At 39.7% G+C, this 17206-nt stretch overlaps 1 protein-coding gene across 2 annotated transcripts in view; it reads left to right on the forward strand.

The window, feature by feature from the left end:
- The window catches only part of SMG1 (SMG1 nonsense mediated mRNA decay associated PI3K related kinase), a 95598-nt gene that overhangs the window by 65042 nt on the left and 13350 nt on the right, over positions 1-17206 (forward strand). For both annotated transcript variants that reach the window (XM_082645881.1, XM_082645880.1), the window contains 17 exons: positions 401-623; positions 3609-3855; positions 4296-4525; positions 5416-5664; positions 6157-6295; positions 6378-6487; positions 6617-6835; positions 8342-8532; positions 9257-9429; positions 9579-9858; positions 10311-10583; positions 10812-11046; positions 11208-11434; positions 13698-13848; positions 13951-14140; positions 14336-14805; positions 16460-16597. In XM_082645881.1, the coding sequence (XP_082502007.1) occupies positions 401-623; positions 3609-3855; positions 4296-4525; positions 5416-5664; positions 6157-6295; positions 6378-6487; positions 6617-6835; positions 8342-8532; positions 9257-9429; positions 9579-9858; positions 10311-10583; positions 10812-11046; positions 11208-11434; positions 13698-13848; positions 13951-14140; positions 14336-14805; positions 16460-16597 (3745 nt within the window). The remainder of the gene's footprint in view (positions 1-400; positions 624-3608; positions 3856-4295; positions 4526-5415; positions 5665-6156; positions 6296-6377; positions 6488-6616; positions 6836-8341; positions 8533-9256; positions 9430-9578; positions 9859-10310; positions 10584-10811; positions 11047-11207; positions 11435-13697; positions 13849-13950; positions 14141-14335; positions 14806-16459; positions 16598-17206) is intronic.

The raw sequence follows: 17206 nt of genomic DNA on the forward strand, positions 1-17206 counted from the left end.
CAGCCGCTCTGCGGCATATGGGATCCTCCCAGACTGGGGCACGAACCCGTATCCCCTGCATCGGCAGGCGGACTCTCAACCACTGCGCCACCAGGGAGGCCCAAGCCTTAGCTTTTATGTTAAGGTCTTTGATCCATCTTGACTTATTTTTTGACATATAGTAAAAGGTAAGAGTTCAGCTTCATTCTTTTGTAAGCAGATATCCAGCTTTCCCAGCACCACTTGTTGAAAAGAGAAGGCGCCTCTTTTATTTGCTGGATTTTTTGCAATGCTGTTTTTAGTCAGTTACTTTGCTAATATTTTATTACCTTATTTTGACTATTCGTTGATACTGTTTACTTACACGTGACAATTAAATTGTTCCTTGTTTGTATTGAACACTTTACGTCTTTCTGGTCAGAGAAGAGAAAATTGCAATCATGCGGGAGAAGCACACGGCTTTGATGAAGCCCATTGTGTTTGCTTTGGAGCATGTGAGGAGCATCACGGCGGCCCCTGCAGAAACGCCTCATGAAAAGTGGTTTCAGGATAACTACGGTGATGCAATAGAAAATGCCCTAGAAAAACTGAAGACACCATCAAACCCTGCAAAGCCTGGAAGCAGCTGGATTCCATTTAAAGAGGTACAGAAAAATCTCAAGAATGCTACTGAAATAGGAAATTCCCTGAGATGAAAAATTTAAGCAAGGGGACTCTTTTTACTTTGAACACAAGAGAACTTTCTAAGCCCATGGAAGGCAGCCAGTGGTCAGTTGCATGTAAAGAATATAGAGAAAGGTGTTTTCTTCATTTTTAAAAATTTGAGGGTGAGTGGGCCTAGGGTGGCAAACTTTAACCTACTGAGGGTTTATACCAGGGAAGAATGTACTGTAAGAAATTAGGGAAGGAGGTGTGGCCTTGAGCTAAATACTGACTGCCTGCTATATTCTTCTCATAAAAGATTAAGAAATTTAATCTTGGACCTATGTAGTTTTTCTTGGTGGAGTGGTGTTCAGTATTTCTAACAGACAATATTCACATGTAACAACATCAGTTTTTATAAGGAATTCTTTTTTTTTTTTTTTTTTTTTTGCGGTATGCGGGCCTTTCACTGCTGTGGCCTCCCCCGTTGCGGAGCACAGGCTCCGGACGCGCAGGCCCAGCGGCCATGGCTCACGGGCCCAGCCGCTCCGCGGCACACGGGATCCTCCCAGACCGGGGCACGAACCCATATCCCCTGCATCGGCAGGCGGACCCTCAACCACTGCGCCACCAGGGAGGCCCTATAAGGAATTCTTTGACAGCAATTCTGCATAGCCTGTTTGAGGGATGATTCGTGTATCTAAATACTTGGGAATCCTTATCTTTTATGTTTTGGTCCCCTTAATTCTGTATGTTCTTTGGTTTTCATCTGTTTCAGCAATAGCACCACTAGTTGGGGGAGCCTGTTTATTTATTTATTTTAAATTTACTTATTTCATTTTTTTTTTTTTTTTTTTTCCCGTACGCGGGCCTCTCACTGTTGTGGCCTCTCCCGTTGCGGAGCACAGGCTCCGGATGCGCAGGCTCAGCGGCCATGGCTCACGGGCCCAGCCGCTCCGCGGCATATGGGATCCTCCCAGACCGGGGCACGAACCCGTATCCCCTGCATCGGCAGGCGGACTCTCAACCACTGCGCCACCAGGGAGGCCCCTTATTTCATTTTTGACTGCGTTGGGTCTTCATTGCAGTGCGCGGGCTACTCATTGCAGTGGCTTCTCTTGTTGCAGAGCACGGGCTCTAGGCACGTGGGCTTCAGTAGTTGTGGCACGTGGGCTCAGTAGTTGTGGCTCACGGGCTTTAGAGCGCAGGCTCAGTAGTTGTGGCACATGGGCTTAGTTGCTCCGCGGCACGTGGGATCTCCCCTGACCAGGGCTCGAACCCATGTCCCCTGCATTGGCAGGAGGATTCTTAACCACTGCGCCACCAGGGAAGCCCAGGGGAGCCTATTTAAGCTACCTTGTAGCTTTTTTTCTTATCCCTTCTTTCCCTATCCCTTTCCTATATTGCTCTTAACTGATTTCCTTAACTTTAGTAATGAAAAAACTATTAAAAGATACAGTGTAGAGACAAAAAACACACCTGACTTTAACTAGTAAATGCAAAGTAGAGGAAACTAGAGGAAATGCTCTAACTTCAGGGGAAATGCCTTAGAAGCACAAGATATGAGCACTAACATGAAGGATGAAGTTTATTATGTGTGGCCTAGCCAAAACTTGTTTTCTCGTGTTTCAGCAGTAGTTTCTTGCTTCTTTGTGTTCTTCTCAGTAAGTCAACCAAGAAATCCAGAGGAGGAGACAGGGAGAATACTTTTTTTTAAAATTGAAGTATAGTTGATTTATAATGTGGCGTTACTTTCTGATGTACAGCATAGTGACTCTTTCATATATAGAGATTTACATTCTTTTTCATATCCTTTTCCATTATGGTTTATCCCAGGATATTGAATATAGTTCCCGGTACTATATGGTAGGGCCTTGTTGTTCATCCATCCTATGTATACTAGTTTGTATCTGCTGATCCCAGTCCTTCCCCCACCCCCACCCCCTTCCCAGGGGGAATACTTTTTAAAAAACCTGTGTGTGTGTGTGAAATAAGTCACAGAGAAAAATTTTAGAAGTCCTATGTCCCTCCATAATTATATCTTCCTTTCCACAACCACTGCTCTGAATTTTGAATTAATCATTACTTACTTTAAAAAAAAGTTTTTATTGATACATTTCTAAATGGTATATTGTTTAGCTTCTCCTGTTTTTGAACTTCATATAAATGAGATTATATTGTATGTACATGCATGTGTTTACCACTTCCATAATTGATGGATCAGCATTAGGTTTTTTTTTTTTTTTTTTAATGTCATCCATATTTTATATACAGCTGAACATTGATAGATTATGGGACAGTACCACAGTTTATCCTTTGTCCTGTCAGTGGATACTTGAGGTGTTTCCAGTTGTCTTTTTCCTTTTATGAACAAATGTTGCTAAAGATTGATTTAAAAGTTTTCACATGAAAGCAGAGCCCAGTGTTCATTAAATCAGGTGTAGATTATTGAGTTAGCTACAAGTAGAGATACAGCTATACATGATCCACTCCTGCGAGTTATTAGAAGAGATTGTGTGTTTTTCTGCATACTTAAAGTAGACAGAGCTCTAAATTGTTACCACATTTTCAGATGGCTTCCTTAAGGGTGTGTCTACCTGACAGCCAATAGCTGGCTATATCTTTTGCTCTGTTGCAAGGACTGAAGTGACTTGTTTGGGCATTGATTGGACATAGCTTAACAGTGGGGAATTTGCTACAAGCCTTGAATTTTGTGATCACAGTAGTGATTTCTTTCCATCTGCTATGATTTCATTGCATATTTGTACAGAGGAGGTGGGAGAGGTCTGAACAAAGTAGAAATCACCTAGAGCATATCAGCACACCAGTGTTTCCCCTCCCAGGATGGCCCAAATATGTAACATCAAATTCAATGTAAGAACTGGACAGGAGGTGTTTGTATTTTAAATTTATCTTAAAGCCAGATTGAATGTAGAAGAAAATAAGTGTTGTAATGGTATTGTAAACTTTTCCTATCTTAAATATAGATAATGCTGAGTTTGCAACAGAGAGCACAGAAACGTGCAAGTTACATCTTGCGTCTTGAAGAAATCAGCCCATGGCTGGCTGCCATGACTAACACTGAAATTGCTCTTCCTGGAGAAGTCTCAGCCAGAGACACTGTCACAATCCACAGTGTGGGTGGAACCATCACAATCTTACCTACCAAAACCAAGCCAAAGAAACTTCTCTTTCTCGGATCAGATGGGAAGAGCTATCCTTATCTTTTTAAAGGTGAGATTTAAAAGAAGAACATTTGTCTGATTATTAACACTGTGTGTGTGTGTGTGTGTGTGTGTGTGTGTGTGTGTGTGTGTTAGGATTGTTTTAGGTGAGTATCTATATGTCGTGAATAGCCTGGAGTATCCTGTATTTTGTTAGAAGTGGTTGGAGGCTGTGTGGTATGATTTTCCATTGCTTCCTCTCTTCTTGCTTATGAACTTATACAAGCAGGGCAACTGAGGTACAGCTAATAATGCTAGTATCTAATACCTTGTGACTGAATAGAATGTTCTCTAATGCTCTCATTGTGCTTCTTTGGCTGTCAGTTCTTGACTGCTGTTGCTAATTGAGAGGAACACAAAAAAGTGGTATGTTTCCAGTCCCATTCCCATCCCATTGCGCTTCACCCCATCTGGTCACCTACTCTAGCTACTTTAATTTTGTTTCCATAGGATTGGAGGATTTACATCTGGATGAGAGAATAATGCAGTTTCTGTCTATTGTAAATACTATGTTTGCTACAATCAATCGCCAGGAAACACCCCGTTTCCATGCTCGACACTATTCGGTAACACCACTAGGAACTCGATCAGGCCTAATCCAGTGGGTGGATGGAGCCACACCCTTATTTGGTCTTTACAAACGATGGCAACAACGGGAAGCTGCCTTACAAGCACAAAAGGTTGATTAAAATTAAAATATGTGCCTTTATTTGAATGTTAATAAACAAGTATATATATTAGTCTGTTCTCTGTGACATATTTCTATTCTTACTGCCCTTGAGGTTTTTTCCAAGTTTATAAGAGTTAAAGAAGGAATAGACACAACTTTAAATTTGGAGTTAATCACTGTGGCATCCTATTTTGTACCAGTGAAATTTATTATGATTTAGAACAGTTCTTTAGAATTCATTTTAGCTGAGTATCTGAGTGCTTAGTGTATATGACAGGAGTAGTACTAAGTACTACAGATAAGAAGATAAATTTTTAAACAGTCACAACTTCAGGTTCCAACATCTAGACAGATAAAATGAATCTAAGTAGGGTAGGTATGGGAAGGAGCAAGAGTTTGAAAGGCTTCAAATTTTTTTAGGTAGGCCTAGGAGACTACAGAACAGGTACTGAGGAGGTGAATTGGAGGTGGAATTAGAGAAGGGCTATTTAAATTTTTGTCTAAGGTGTTTCTGAATATCTGTTGTTAATTTTACATTGATTAAGTCATATTGGTGAAGAATGAAATATGTGCAGTAAATGAGTGATAAATTTTAAACAGAATTATGTGTTACAAAGAAGAATGTAACTTGGATGTTGAGCTTGAATTGAACCTCAAGAAAATATAACAGTAGACAGAGTTTTCAATAAAGTAGTAATACCAAATTAAGAAAATGATATGTAGATTTGTAAGAAAGATGCATAGTCCAGACGACTTGGCTATTTGATGGATGAGATTTAGCTAGCTAAGTAGAGAGTTCCGCTGAAAAACCAGTTTTTAAAATACCACTTTATATTCAAGGTAATCTTTATCCTTATTTAAACAAAGTTGATCTTTCCTTAAAAAAATTTTTTTTTAAAGGCCCAAGATTCCTACCAAACTCCTCAGAATCCTGGAATTGTACCCCGTCCTAGTGAACTTTATTATAGTAAAATTAGTCCTGCTTTGAAAGCAGTTGGACTTAGTCTGGATGTGTCCCGACGGGATTGGCCTCTTCATGTGATGAAGGCAGTATTAGAAGAGTTAATGGAGGCCACGCCCCCAAATCTCCTTGCTAAAGAGCTTTGGTCATCTTGCACCACCCCTGATGAATGGTGGAGAGTCACACAGGTATGTGTTTTGTTTTAGACTATCATCAGTAGTATTGTTTCTTTGCCTGCTTCCTGTCTTGTCTTGTTCACCCTCCTCCTGCCTCCCTCCAGACTTGGTAGTTTGAGACCTGCATTTGAATCTTATATTACATTTATTTTTATGAGGCATAGCCATGACTGTATGAAGGCAGAATGGAGGGGATTATGGATGAAATGAAAAGGAGAATAAAAACTTTAGAAAGGGAAAAACTAGAGAGGCTGAAGAATAGTTGTTCTGTTTTTTTAAATCCTGCATTCTGATAGTGATTAAGTAGGACCGACCCGTGTCGTATGCTGCTGCTCAGTGCAGGGTTTCTGTGACCACGTGCAGCGTCCCTGCAGAGCGCTAGCTATTTATTTAGAAATAAGGGAGTAGGATTATGGAGGTTTGTAAATTTTAGAGAATCAAGTCCATGTTGGAAGGAAATTTGCTAATGATGCTTAACTTGCTCCCCCATCCCCTCTTCTTTAGTCTTATGCCAGATCTACTGCAGTCATGTCTATGGTCGGATATATAATTGGCCTTGGAGATAGACATCTGGATAATGTTCTCATAGATATGACGACTGGAGAGGTTGTTCACATAGATTACAATGTTTGCTTTGAAAAAGGTAAAATTAAAGTGGACTTTTTATATGAGGGTCGAATTTATTTTGGTGAAAGGACAAAAATATAATGATTTGTCTTTTCAAGGTAAAAGCCTTAGAGTTCCTGAGAAAGTACCTTTTCGAATGACACAGAACATTGAAACAGCACTGGGTGTAACTGGAGTAGAAGGTGTTTTTAGGCTTTCATGTGAGCAGGTATGTGGTTTTTTTTTCTCTTACACCTCTTAGTGTACCTGTTTAAATCAACAAATCCTTTGGAATGAAAAACTACATTTTAATGAGGAAACTTGTGGCAAAACTTAATTAAAAGTCTTCTGAAAACAGGTTCTACACATTATGCGGCGTGGCAGAGAGACTCTGCTGACGCTGCTAGAGGCCTTTGTGTATGACCCCCTGGTGGACTGGACAGCTGGGGGTGAGGCCGGGTTTGCTGGTGCCGTCTATGGTGGAGGGGGCCAGCAGGCCGAGAGCAAGCAGAGCAAGAGAGAGATGGAACGAGAGATCACTCGCAGCCTTTTTTCTTCGAGAGTAGCTGAAATTAAGGTGAGGCCAATGATAATAAGTCATCGTCATCTTTTGGTTAATAGTTAACTTGTCCAGGACTTCCCTGGTGGCACAGTGGTTAAGGCTCCGCCCTCCCAATGCAGGGGGCCCAGGTTCGACCCCTGGTCTGGGAACTAGATCCCACATGCATGCCACAACTAAGGAGCCCGCCTGCCACAACTAAGACCTGATGCAACCAAATTAAAAAAAAAAAAAAAACAGTTAACACGTCCAGGGAATTCTGTGGCAGTGCAGTGGTTAGGACTCGGCGCTTTCACTGCCGGGGCCTAGGTTCCAGCCCTGGTCGGGGAACTAAGATCCCTCAAGTTGAGTGGCACGTCCAAAAAAAAAAAAAGTTAACATGTCCATAAAAAACTTGAGTGGGGCTTCCCTGGTGGCGCAGTGGTTGAGAGTCCGCCTGCTGATGCAGGGGACACGGGTTCGTGCCCCGGTCCGGGAAGATCCCACATGCTGCGGAGCGGCTAGGCCCGTGAGCCATGGCCGCTGAGCCTGCGCGTTCGGAGCCTGTGCTGCTCAACGGGAGAGGCCACAACAGCGAGAGGCCCGCATACTGAAAGAAAAAAAAAAAAAAAAAACTTGAGTGAAACTTTTTCTTTTTTTTTTTTTTTTAATTAATTAATTTATTTTTGGCTGCATTGGGTCTTCGTTGCTGTGCACGGGCTTTCTCTAGTTGCGGCGAGCAGGGCTACTCTTCATTGCGGTGCACGGGCTTCTCATTGCAGTGGCTTCTGTTGTTGCAGAGAATGGGCTCTAGGCACGTGGGCTTCAGTAGTTGTGGCACATGGGCTCAGTAGTTGTGGCTCGTGGGCTCTAGAGCGCAGGCTCAGTAGTTGTGGCGCATGGACTTAGTTGCTCCGTGGCATGTGGGATCTTCCCGGACCAGGGCTTGAACCCGTGTCCCCTGCATTGGCAGGTGGATTCTTAACCACTGTGCCCCCAGGGAAGTCCAAGAGTGAAACTTTTTCTAAAAATTGGTTTTATACGACTGTAGTGTATAAAACTGAAATGGCAGCGAAGTAAGGCGCAGTTTGCTGTGATCTTTTACTAAGAAATGCTCCCATGCAAAGACACAATCACTCTCACACGTGGGAGGTGGGTTAATGATTTGAAAAAATTATACCTTTCTTAATAGACTGAAAAGTGTTTACCAATGAGGATTTTAAGTGTTCTTTACTTGGATAGCCTCCCTCCTTCTTGATTTTAATATCGTGGTAGCCAGTGATGCTAATCTTGTTTTGTGTGGCGTGTTGGTAACTGCGTGTTATTGTGGAATTGAGTCTTCATTTATGGCTGTTTGAATTGACCCACATTAGTTATCTTATTAAAAATATGGGTGATGCCATCACACACACACACCCCAGCTTTGTTGAGATTTAATAGAGTAACATGTGCAGAATGTCCTTCTAACATGATCCTTCTGACAGACATCATCATATCTCATAGTCAGCCCTATATAAGAATCTTCCTAATAATGTCTTTTTACAGGTGAACTGGTTTAAGAATAGGGACGAGATGCTGGTTGTACTTCCCAAGCTGGACAGCAGTTTAGATGAATACCTGAGCTTGCAAGAGCAACTAACAGATGTGGAAAAACTGCAGGGCAAACTGTTGGAAGAAATAGAGTTTCTAGAAGGAGCTGAAGGAGTGGATCATCCTTCTCATACTCTGCAACACAGGTTTAAAACAAGTGTTGAACTCTTATTTCTAAAGATATGCCATTAAGGATAATTTTCGTATTTTTGTGTAAACATTGAATTAGAATTATTGCAGCAACTCAGATAAATAAAGCTCTCCCAGGAACTGCAGTTTCAAAGTGTTAATAAAGCAGAATTCACTTAAATTTTCTGCTTTATTATATTTAATTTAAATGTTTGAGTAACTATGGGAGATAGTGGACATGGTGGTTAGAACACTGAACTTGGATTCAGAAAACCTGGGGTTTGGTTTTCTCTCTGCAGTTTGTATCTGAATCGTTATTCATTTGTACAGTGGATCTTGTCTACCTGGCTGAGTTTTTTTGAGCGTTAAAACTAAAGTGATCTAAGTGAATGAACCTTGCACAGAGCGGCTGCCCAGCTCAGTGAAGGGTGGTTAAATGTACAAGTGCCAAACACTGCCGGAGACGCTGAGATTATGGAGACCTGTCAAGTCTCAGTCTTCCATACTTCAAATAACTCGTAACCCTGGCAAATGTGGTAGAATTTTATTTAAAATGTTCTGAGTGTAGTTAGGGAACTCTGTAGGGTCAGGAAAAACCAGAGAAGGAAAGGACATTTGAGCAGTGCCCTCAAGATTGAAAAGGAGCTTACCAGGCAGTCCAAGTGTAAGCAGAATGTACTTTCAGGGTGATGAAAGTCCACAGAAGAAAGAAGAGCAATCACAATGTTTTCCTTCCATTAGGTATTCTGAACACACTCAACTACAGACTCAGCAAAGAGCTGTTCAGGAAGCAATCCAGGTGAAGCTGAATGAATTTGAACAGTGGATCACACATTATCAGGCTGCATTCAATAATTTAGAAGCAACACAACTGGCAAGTTTGCTTCAGGAGATAAGCACACAAATGGACCTTGGTATGGATTGACTTATTTTAGATGTACCTGTGAGCATGTGGGTTTTGTTGTTGTTGTGTTCATGTGTGGAGTTCTGGTTTGTACTGCCTTTCAGTGACTGCTGATTTGAAATGGTTTCATTGTGATCAATAATTATCTGTTACCCAAAGGTCCTCCAAGCTATGTGCCAGCAACAGCCTTTCTGCAGAATGCTGGCCAGGCCCACTTGATCAGCCAGTGTGAGCAGCTGGAGGGGGAAGTCGGTACCCTCCTGCAGCAGAGGCGCTCAGTGCTGCGAGGCTGTCTGGAGCAACTGCACCACTATGCAACCGTAGCTCTGCAGTATCCAAAGGCTATATTTCAGAAACATCGAATTGAGCAATGGAAAACCTGGATGGAAGAGCTCATCTGTAACACCACAGTAGAGCGCTGTCAGGAACTCTACAGGAAGTAAGTTTGATCACTCTCCATTTTCTTTACTTCTCATTGGGACTGGAAGCAAAGTTGTGTTCATGTTTTTAATTGCATAGTATTTTATTTTTCTGAAAGAAATGATTGATAGATGGAATTTGAACGGAGTCACTTTTCTCTTGGTTTTAAGAGGGTTTGAGCTCATGTTTTCCTTTAAAAGACAGTGTGTTTTTCCTAATTGATTAAAATGTATCCCAGTGTAAGCATGGTTGGATCAGGGTAAAGAGAGCTGAATTCAAATATTGATTCTATCGCTCACTAACAAGTTATCTTAGGAAGTTACTTTCGCTTTCGAGACCTTTTCTGTAAAATGGAAATAATGATTTCTACTCTTCAAGGTTGGAAGATCAAATTCAGTATTCCATATTGTCTTTTTTCATATTTTGTAAGGCGTGAACTTTCTTTACAAGCACCTCTTTCTCTGTTTACAGATACGAAGTGCAGTATGCGCCCCAGCCACCCCCAACAGTGTGTCAGTTCATCACTGCCACTGAGATGACCCTGCAGCGGTACGCAACAGACATAAACAGCCGTCTTATTAGACAGGTGGAACGCTTGAAACAGGAAGCTGTCACCGTACCTGTTTGTGAAGATCAGTTGAAAGAAATTGAACGTTGTATCAAAGTTTTCCTTCACGAGAATGGAGAGGAAGGATCTTTGAGTCTAGCAAGTGTTATTATTTCTGCCCTTTGTACCCTCACAAGGTGAGTTAGCTGACCACATAGTGAGACCATTTCATTGTCTTGTGAACATTGATGCTTATGGAGAGTTCATGTGTCTTTTGTTTGATCCCAAACTTAAGATATCCTTTTTCTTTCATTAGTCTTGCTCGGTGTAAGACTGCTTTATTTCCTTTCAGATTTTGAGGTATCCCATTTATGTGTGCTTAGCTAAGTCAGTTTCACTGTACAAATATTTATCTCATTTTTTAGGCGTAACCTAATGATGGAAGGTGCAGCTTCGAGTGCTGGAGAGCAGCTGGTTGATCTGACTTCTCGTGATGGAGCCTGGTTCTTGGAGGAGCTCTGCAGTATGAGTGGCAATGTCACATGCCTTGTTCAGTTACTGAAGCAGTGTCACCTAGTGCCACAAGACTTAGACATTCCTAACCCCATGGAAGCATCGGAGGCAGTTCACTTAGCTAATGGTGTATACACCTCACTTCAGGTGAGTGCTTCTAAATTAGCTTAAATTTTAGAAGTTAGTTTTAGGTATTGAACGTTGTATTTCTCATCTCTGGGTCCGAAAAGTGATTTGACTTCCTCCCTTTTAATGTTGCTTTCTCTAAACTCAGAAAGCATTAAAATATGTTTCTCACATATTTATAGGAATTAAATTCAAATTTCCGGCAAATCATATTTCCAGAAGCACTGAGATGTTTAATGAAAGGAGAATACACATTAGAAAGTATGCTTCATGAACTGGACAGTCTTATTGAGCAGACAACTGATGGTGTTCCTCTGCAGACTCTAGTTGAATCTCTTCAAGCCTATTTAAGAAATGCAGCTATGGGACTTGAGGAAGAAACACATGCTCATTACATCGATGTTGCCAGGCAAGTGAATGCTAAGCTGTGTTCTCTTTTCTTGTGAAAGAGATGGGTAGCCAGATAAAAGTTTTTTGAGTTCTTATTTTACTGTAAGCTTACTTTTAATTTTCAGAGCAGATACATATACATAAGCATTTATAAGTAATGTCTTTTGAAAAAAAACTTTTATTTTGGGGGAATTCCCTGGTGATCCAGTGGTTAGGACTCTGTGCTTTCAGTGCTGAGGGCATGGGTTCAATCCCTGGTTGGGAGCTAAGACCTTGTGAGCCTTGAGGCAGGGCCAAAACAAACAAACAAAAAACCCTTTTATTTGGAAATAATTACAGACTCATAGGAAGTTGTGTTAAAAAAAAAAAGTGTGCAGGGAGGTCTTGTGTACCCTTCATTCCTCCTGCAGTGTAGCATCTTGCATACCTATGGTACAGTAGCAACACCGTGACAGTGACATCAGTACAGTCCACAGAGCTTACTCAGATTTCACCAGTTACACATGCACTCATTTGTGTGTGTGTGTGTGTGTGTGTGTGTAGGGCTGTAGTTTCACCATACATATGCACACACACAACGTAGAGTGTGGTACTTTTTAAGCCAGCCCTTGGAACTCCATGGAAGCATCTGAGCCAGTTTAGTTAACTAGTGGAGTATACACCTCATTTCAGATGAACACTTTTAAGTTAGCTTAAGTTTTATAAGTTTGTTTTAGGTATTGAACATTGTATTTCTCGACTCTTAAATCTAGGGTAACAGTTTGACTTTGGAACCTGTAGAGGTTGGGCAGTTTCTCCAGGCTTGCACTGTACCCAAAGCTAAGCCCTACCCTTTGTGCTTTGTGACTCGAGGCCTCTTTCTTTGGCATTCTGATGTCCAGTTCCCTTCAGAAGGTATAATTGAGAGAGTAGAAATGAATTGACCCACCATACTTCCTCCCATGGGAAAATTCCAAGATACAAGAAAGTAGAATAGTGTATAATGAACCTCCATTTTACCAACTTCAGTAATTATCTGTACCTGGTTAATCTCTCTCTGTTTTTCTTGCACCTGTTTAATCTTGTTTAAATGGTACTGCTCCAGTTATTTTGAAGCAAATACCTTTTCATTCTTAAACTGAGGGAAGTATATATCTAAAATGTAAACTTATTTTTCTTAATTTATGGTGCCTTATTTCACCAAAAAAGGTAACAACTCCTTAATGTTTTCTTTTATGTTGCATTCAAAATTTTCCTATTGTTTCTTTGTAGTTGTTTTACCATAAAATTTAAAAAATAATTGCAATCAATATAGCATAAACATAAATGTCAGCTAAATAGTGATTTAGATTATTTGCACAAGAGCTTTATCATAAAATTTCTAACATTATTTTAAAACTTAGATGCTAAATCTATACACTTTTCTTCCTCACAAAATTTTAGCCTTTATTTTCCCTTAATATCTAATCTAGATTCCCTTTACTGTCAAATGGAGGAATGTTTACTTCCATGTATGCATTGGGTTACAGACTTCATGTGTGATTCTGTTACAGCCTGTGTGTATCTTGTGTTAGAGAAACTTTTTGGTAATCTCAAGGAAAACTTTATACCATCATGCAGCTCTTTTTCCATTAGAAATTTCTCGGGTAGCCTAAATTTTAAATTCTCTTAATAATTCCTAATAGTTTTCTAGCTATTTATGTGTGTGTGATAAAGTTAAAAATCTAGTTAACATTAGTTTTACTGATAGTATTCATAGGTACTGGGAATTGTATTTTTGCTTTTTTATATAAAATGTTTAGAATAGTGCTTGGATATATAAACACTACGCACGTTCTTAATTTAATGGTAATGTGAAAGGCAAATTTCTGAAGACCTACCTTCAAACTATGCATTATTCGAAACTCAGCATGCCAAAAATGATAGGTATTTCCATTTACTGTCTGTAGCTGGCTCTGCCATGTGACAGTAGGTGAACATACTTGACAACTTTTGCTGTAGGTCCACCAGCTTTAGAACTGTGTGATTCTCGACATTTAAAAAAAAAACTGGCATTTTGTATTATTTTACATTCTGTGTATAAAGTGAGACTGTAATATTTTATATAGTTCTTTTTAAAATGTCATAGCTCAAATTTGCATAAAATTTACTCACATTAATGATGGGTAATAACACTCCTTCCTTCATACAGAGACTTTTCCCCTAGACTCCACATACTAGCTGTAAGACTTGTTGATCTTACGTTTTCCCCCAAATTTAATACTCTTCAGCGAGGGTTTTAACTCCCTTTTCTTTTCCTCTAGAATGCTTCATGCTCAATATGGTGAATTAATCCAACCAAGAAATGGTTCAGTTGATGAAACACCAAAAATGTCAGCTGGCCAGATGCTTTTGGTAGCATTTGATGGCATGTTTGCCCAAGTTGAGACTGCTTTTGGCTTATTAGTTGAAAAGGTAAATATTGACCTGGTTTTATGAATAATGCAAGTGTAGGAAAGTAGTTGTTCAGTGTGTGAAGAGTGAAGAAGTGAACTTGCTTTTCTTTCATTTACATAGCTAAATAAGATGGAAATTCCTATAGCTTGGCGAAAGATTGACATTATAAGGGAAGCCAGGAGCACCCAAGTCAATTTTTTTGATGATGATAATCACCGACAGGTGCTTGAAGAGATTTTCTTTCTAAAACGACTACAGACAATTAAGGAGTTCTTCAGGCTCTGTGGTACCTTTTCTAAAACTTTGTCAGGTAATATTTCACTCTTAGACAAGCTGGGTTTAGTTGTGTAGTACTTTGGAGGGGGACAGGATAGAGTAGGCTTAATTTAATTGTAAATTAAATTAAAATACTAAGTTCATGCAATCTTCAAGTTTTTAAATAAGCAGCATTATTACCTTATTTTAGTGTTGCATGAAATACTGAAAGAAAAATTTCCTTTTTTAGGATCAAGTTCACTTGAAGATCAGAATACTGTAAATGGGCCTGTACAGATTGTCAATGTGAAAACCCTTTTTAGAAACTCTTGTTTCAGTGAAGACCAGATGGCCAAACCGATCAAAGCATTCACAGCTGACTTTGTGCGGCAGCTCCTGATTGGACTCCCGAACCAAGCCTTGGGCCTCACGCTGTGCAGCTTCATCAGTGCTCTAGGGGTAGACATTATTGCTCAAGTGGAGGCAAAGGATTTTGGTGCTGAAAGCAAAGTTTCAGTTGATGATCTGTGTAAAAAAGCAGTGGAGCACAACATCCAGATCGGGAAGTTCTCTCAGCTGGTCATGAACAGGGCGACTGTGCTGGCGAGCTCCTACGACACTGCCTGGAAGAAGCACGACTTGGTGCGCAGGCTGGAGACCAGCATCTCCTCCTGTAAGACAAGCCTACAGCGCGTTCAGTTGCATATCGCCATGTTTCAAGTTAGTACTTCTCTTTATAAAGGGGTTTTTCCTCAATGTAGAAATTTGAAAAACTGGGGGAATTAATACAGAATAGTATAAAGAAGAGAAAATTGTAAACTTCCTGAATTGTGCCAGCCCAGAGCAAACATCGAAATGCTTTAGCATTCCAGTGCTGTCTTTCCAATTATTCCTTGTTTCTCTTTTACGTAGTTGAGATCATTTTGTGTTCATGGTTTGTGTCCTTTGAATTAGTTTCCATCAGAGTTGTATGGTTAGTGTTATCATTAAGTATTACTTGTAAATGTAATTTCTCACAGTTGAATTTATTCGTTAGGTGGATATGCCTTCTGTACTGTCTTAACATAATTATTTCTAAAGTGACTTCTGTTGCCCTGATTCTCTAAGCTCTGTGCATACATTGGTCATCACTTGGGAACTGTTTTTTAGAAGCCTATTTTTGTCCTTGTTTGTTTAGAGGCAGTATGACAGGCTTTGGGGGAGTGAGATGGATTTGGATTCAGGTATATGAACTTAAGTTTAACTTCCCTTAAGGTCTGATTTCCTTACTTGTAGAATGGGGACAGTATCTCTCTAAAATGTTGATGACTGTGCAGGTTAAAAATGATGATTTGTGTAAGACACTAAGCACGGTATAAATTATAGCTATTTTTCTTCTTTCTTTATTTCAAATATAGGCTTCAGTATTGTCAGTAGCTTCAGACAGGTTGTCACTCATGGAGTAATATTGGGGGACTACATTATCCTGGGATCTGTTTTGGCACAAACACTGGTTACTTTGTATCATTTATATTGAAGCTACTTCCCAAGAGTGGAATTGGTGGGGCATGGAACCAGTGTATTTCCTTCTCTTTGCAGTTTTATCATTAGCTGTTTTCTTACCTCATAAGAAAAGTAATTTATTCAAATTCTGAAGTTGCATTTATTACATATTAACAGTCCTTCCAGCACATTGGGATTTTTTGGTATTTATTTTACTTCTAAAAAATATAATGTTGAAAAGTTTTATTATTTAATACATTTTAGAGTTTATTCCCTTAAAAAAATGACAACTATATGGAAAACATTATCAAAATCCTTCCAGTTTTGTTCATCTGAACACATTTTAAGCTGTAAGCACAATGTAACTTTTAAATTTTAACCCAAATGTCCCTTGGGCCTTCTGGGGCCACCTTACAGCATACAGGATGGCTTAATTCTCTGTCAGTAGTTACCTATGCCTTTCTGTTGCTTGTAGGTTCTCTGGAGAATTCTTTCTTCTGTGACTGCTGCCATTGCTTCTTTCAGTTACTTGCTTAATTCCGTGCTGGGGAACTCTTCTCCTACCTTGGCTGTTCCAACCTCTTAACTGGAGATTATATTTTAGGGGGATTGTGTAGCAGATTTTTACTTAGACTAGGAAACATCTTCAGAATTACTATTTAAATGTTGCATATCAGTGATCCAAGAAATTTATCAGCCATTCTCTACCTCAGGAAATTTTCCACCTGGTTGATTCTTTTATTGTGTTTCTGTTATTCTTCCCTGCTCACCCCACCTTGCTGCAGCTGGGTTTTTTCCCTCTTCCCCCAGTCCTAAATCATACCTCCCCTCCCTTGTTTATCTAAAGGCCTTTTTCCTGCTTATTTTATTACATTTCTTTTTCTTTGAACAGTGGCAGCATGAAGATCTCCTTATCAACAGACCACAAGCCATGTCGGTCACTCCTCCCCCTCGTTCTGCCATCTTAACCAGCATGAAAAAGAAACTCCATACTCTGAGCCAGATTGAAACTTCAATTGCAACAGTTCAGGTGTGTTTTGTCAGATCCTCCGCCTGGTACATCTTACTTTTAGAAATGACCTCCACTGTGGTGAAGTGTTAGTGCTCTGTTGTTCAGTCTGTCCTTGGCTTCTAAGCCACAGGAACAAATACCTTTCCACTTTTATTTTTAATTTATATCTTTTTTTCTTACCCTCCAAAGTAACTGAATCTTAGTGGTGTATTTTGAACCAAGAATAGAGACATACTAAATATTTCAAGTTTTTAATGAATTTGATATTACCATGCTTTTATACATAAGGGGACCTTGGTAATGGGAAAAACTCGAATACCAAATTTGTTTTCTGAAATGTATATAAAGCAGTTATATTTGGCTTATTATTAATATCCAAGAAGCTTAGGCATTTCTTACTTCTATTGTACAGTTAGTTAATGGAATTTTGTGATGTCAAAGGCAGCAGAACATTTTTCCAAACCATTTTTATTGACTATTCTTTGGTCATTTCAGCAAAATATTTAATCTCACTTTCCTTTTTTAAATAAGAAAAACTGGTTTGATGATGGCTTTATATATCTCTGTATAGTGAGTATTCCTATATCTCATACACTCAGTAGTAACTGTCATATTTCTGTTCTTTTT

This window comes from Mesoplodon mirus (genome assembly GCF_964341445.2).
Source record: "Mesoplodon mirus genome assembly, chromosome: 15".
In the NCBI taxonomy this organism is placed as follows: domain Eukaryota; kingdom Metazoa; phylum Chordata; class Mammalia; order Artiodactyla; family Ziphiidae; genus Mesoplodon; species Mesoplodon mirus.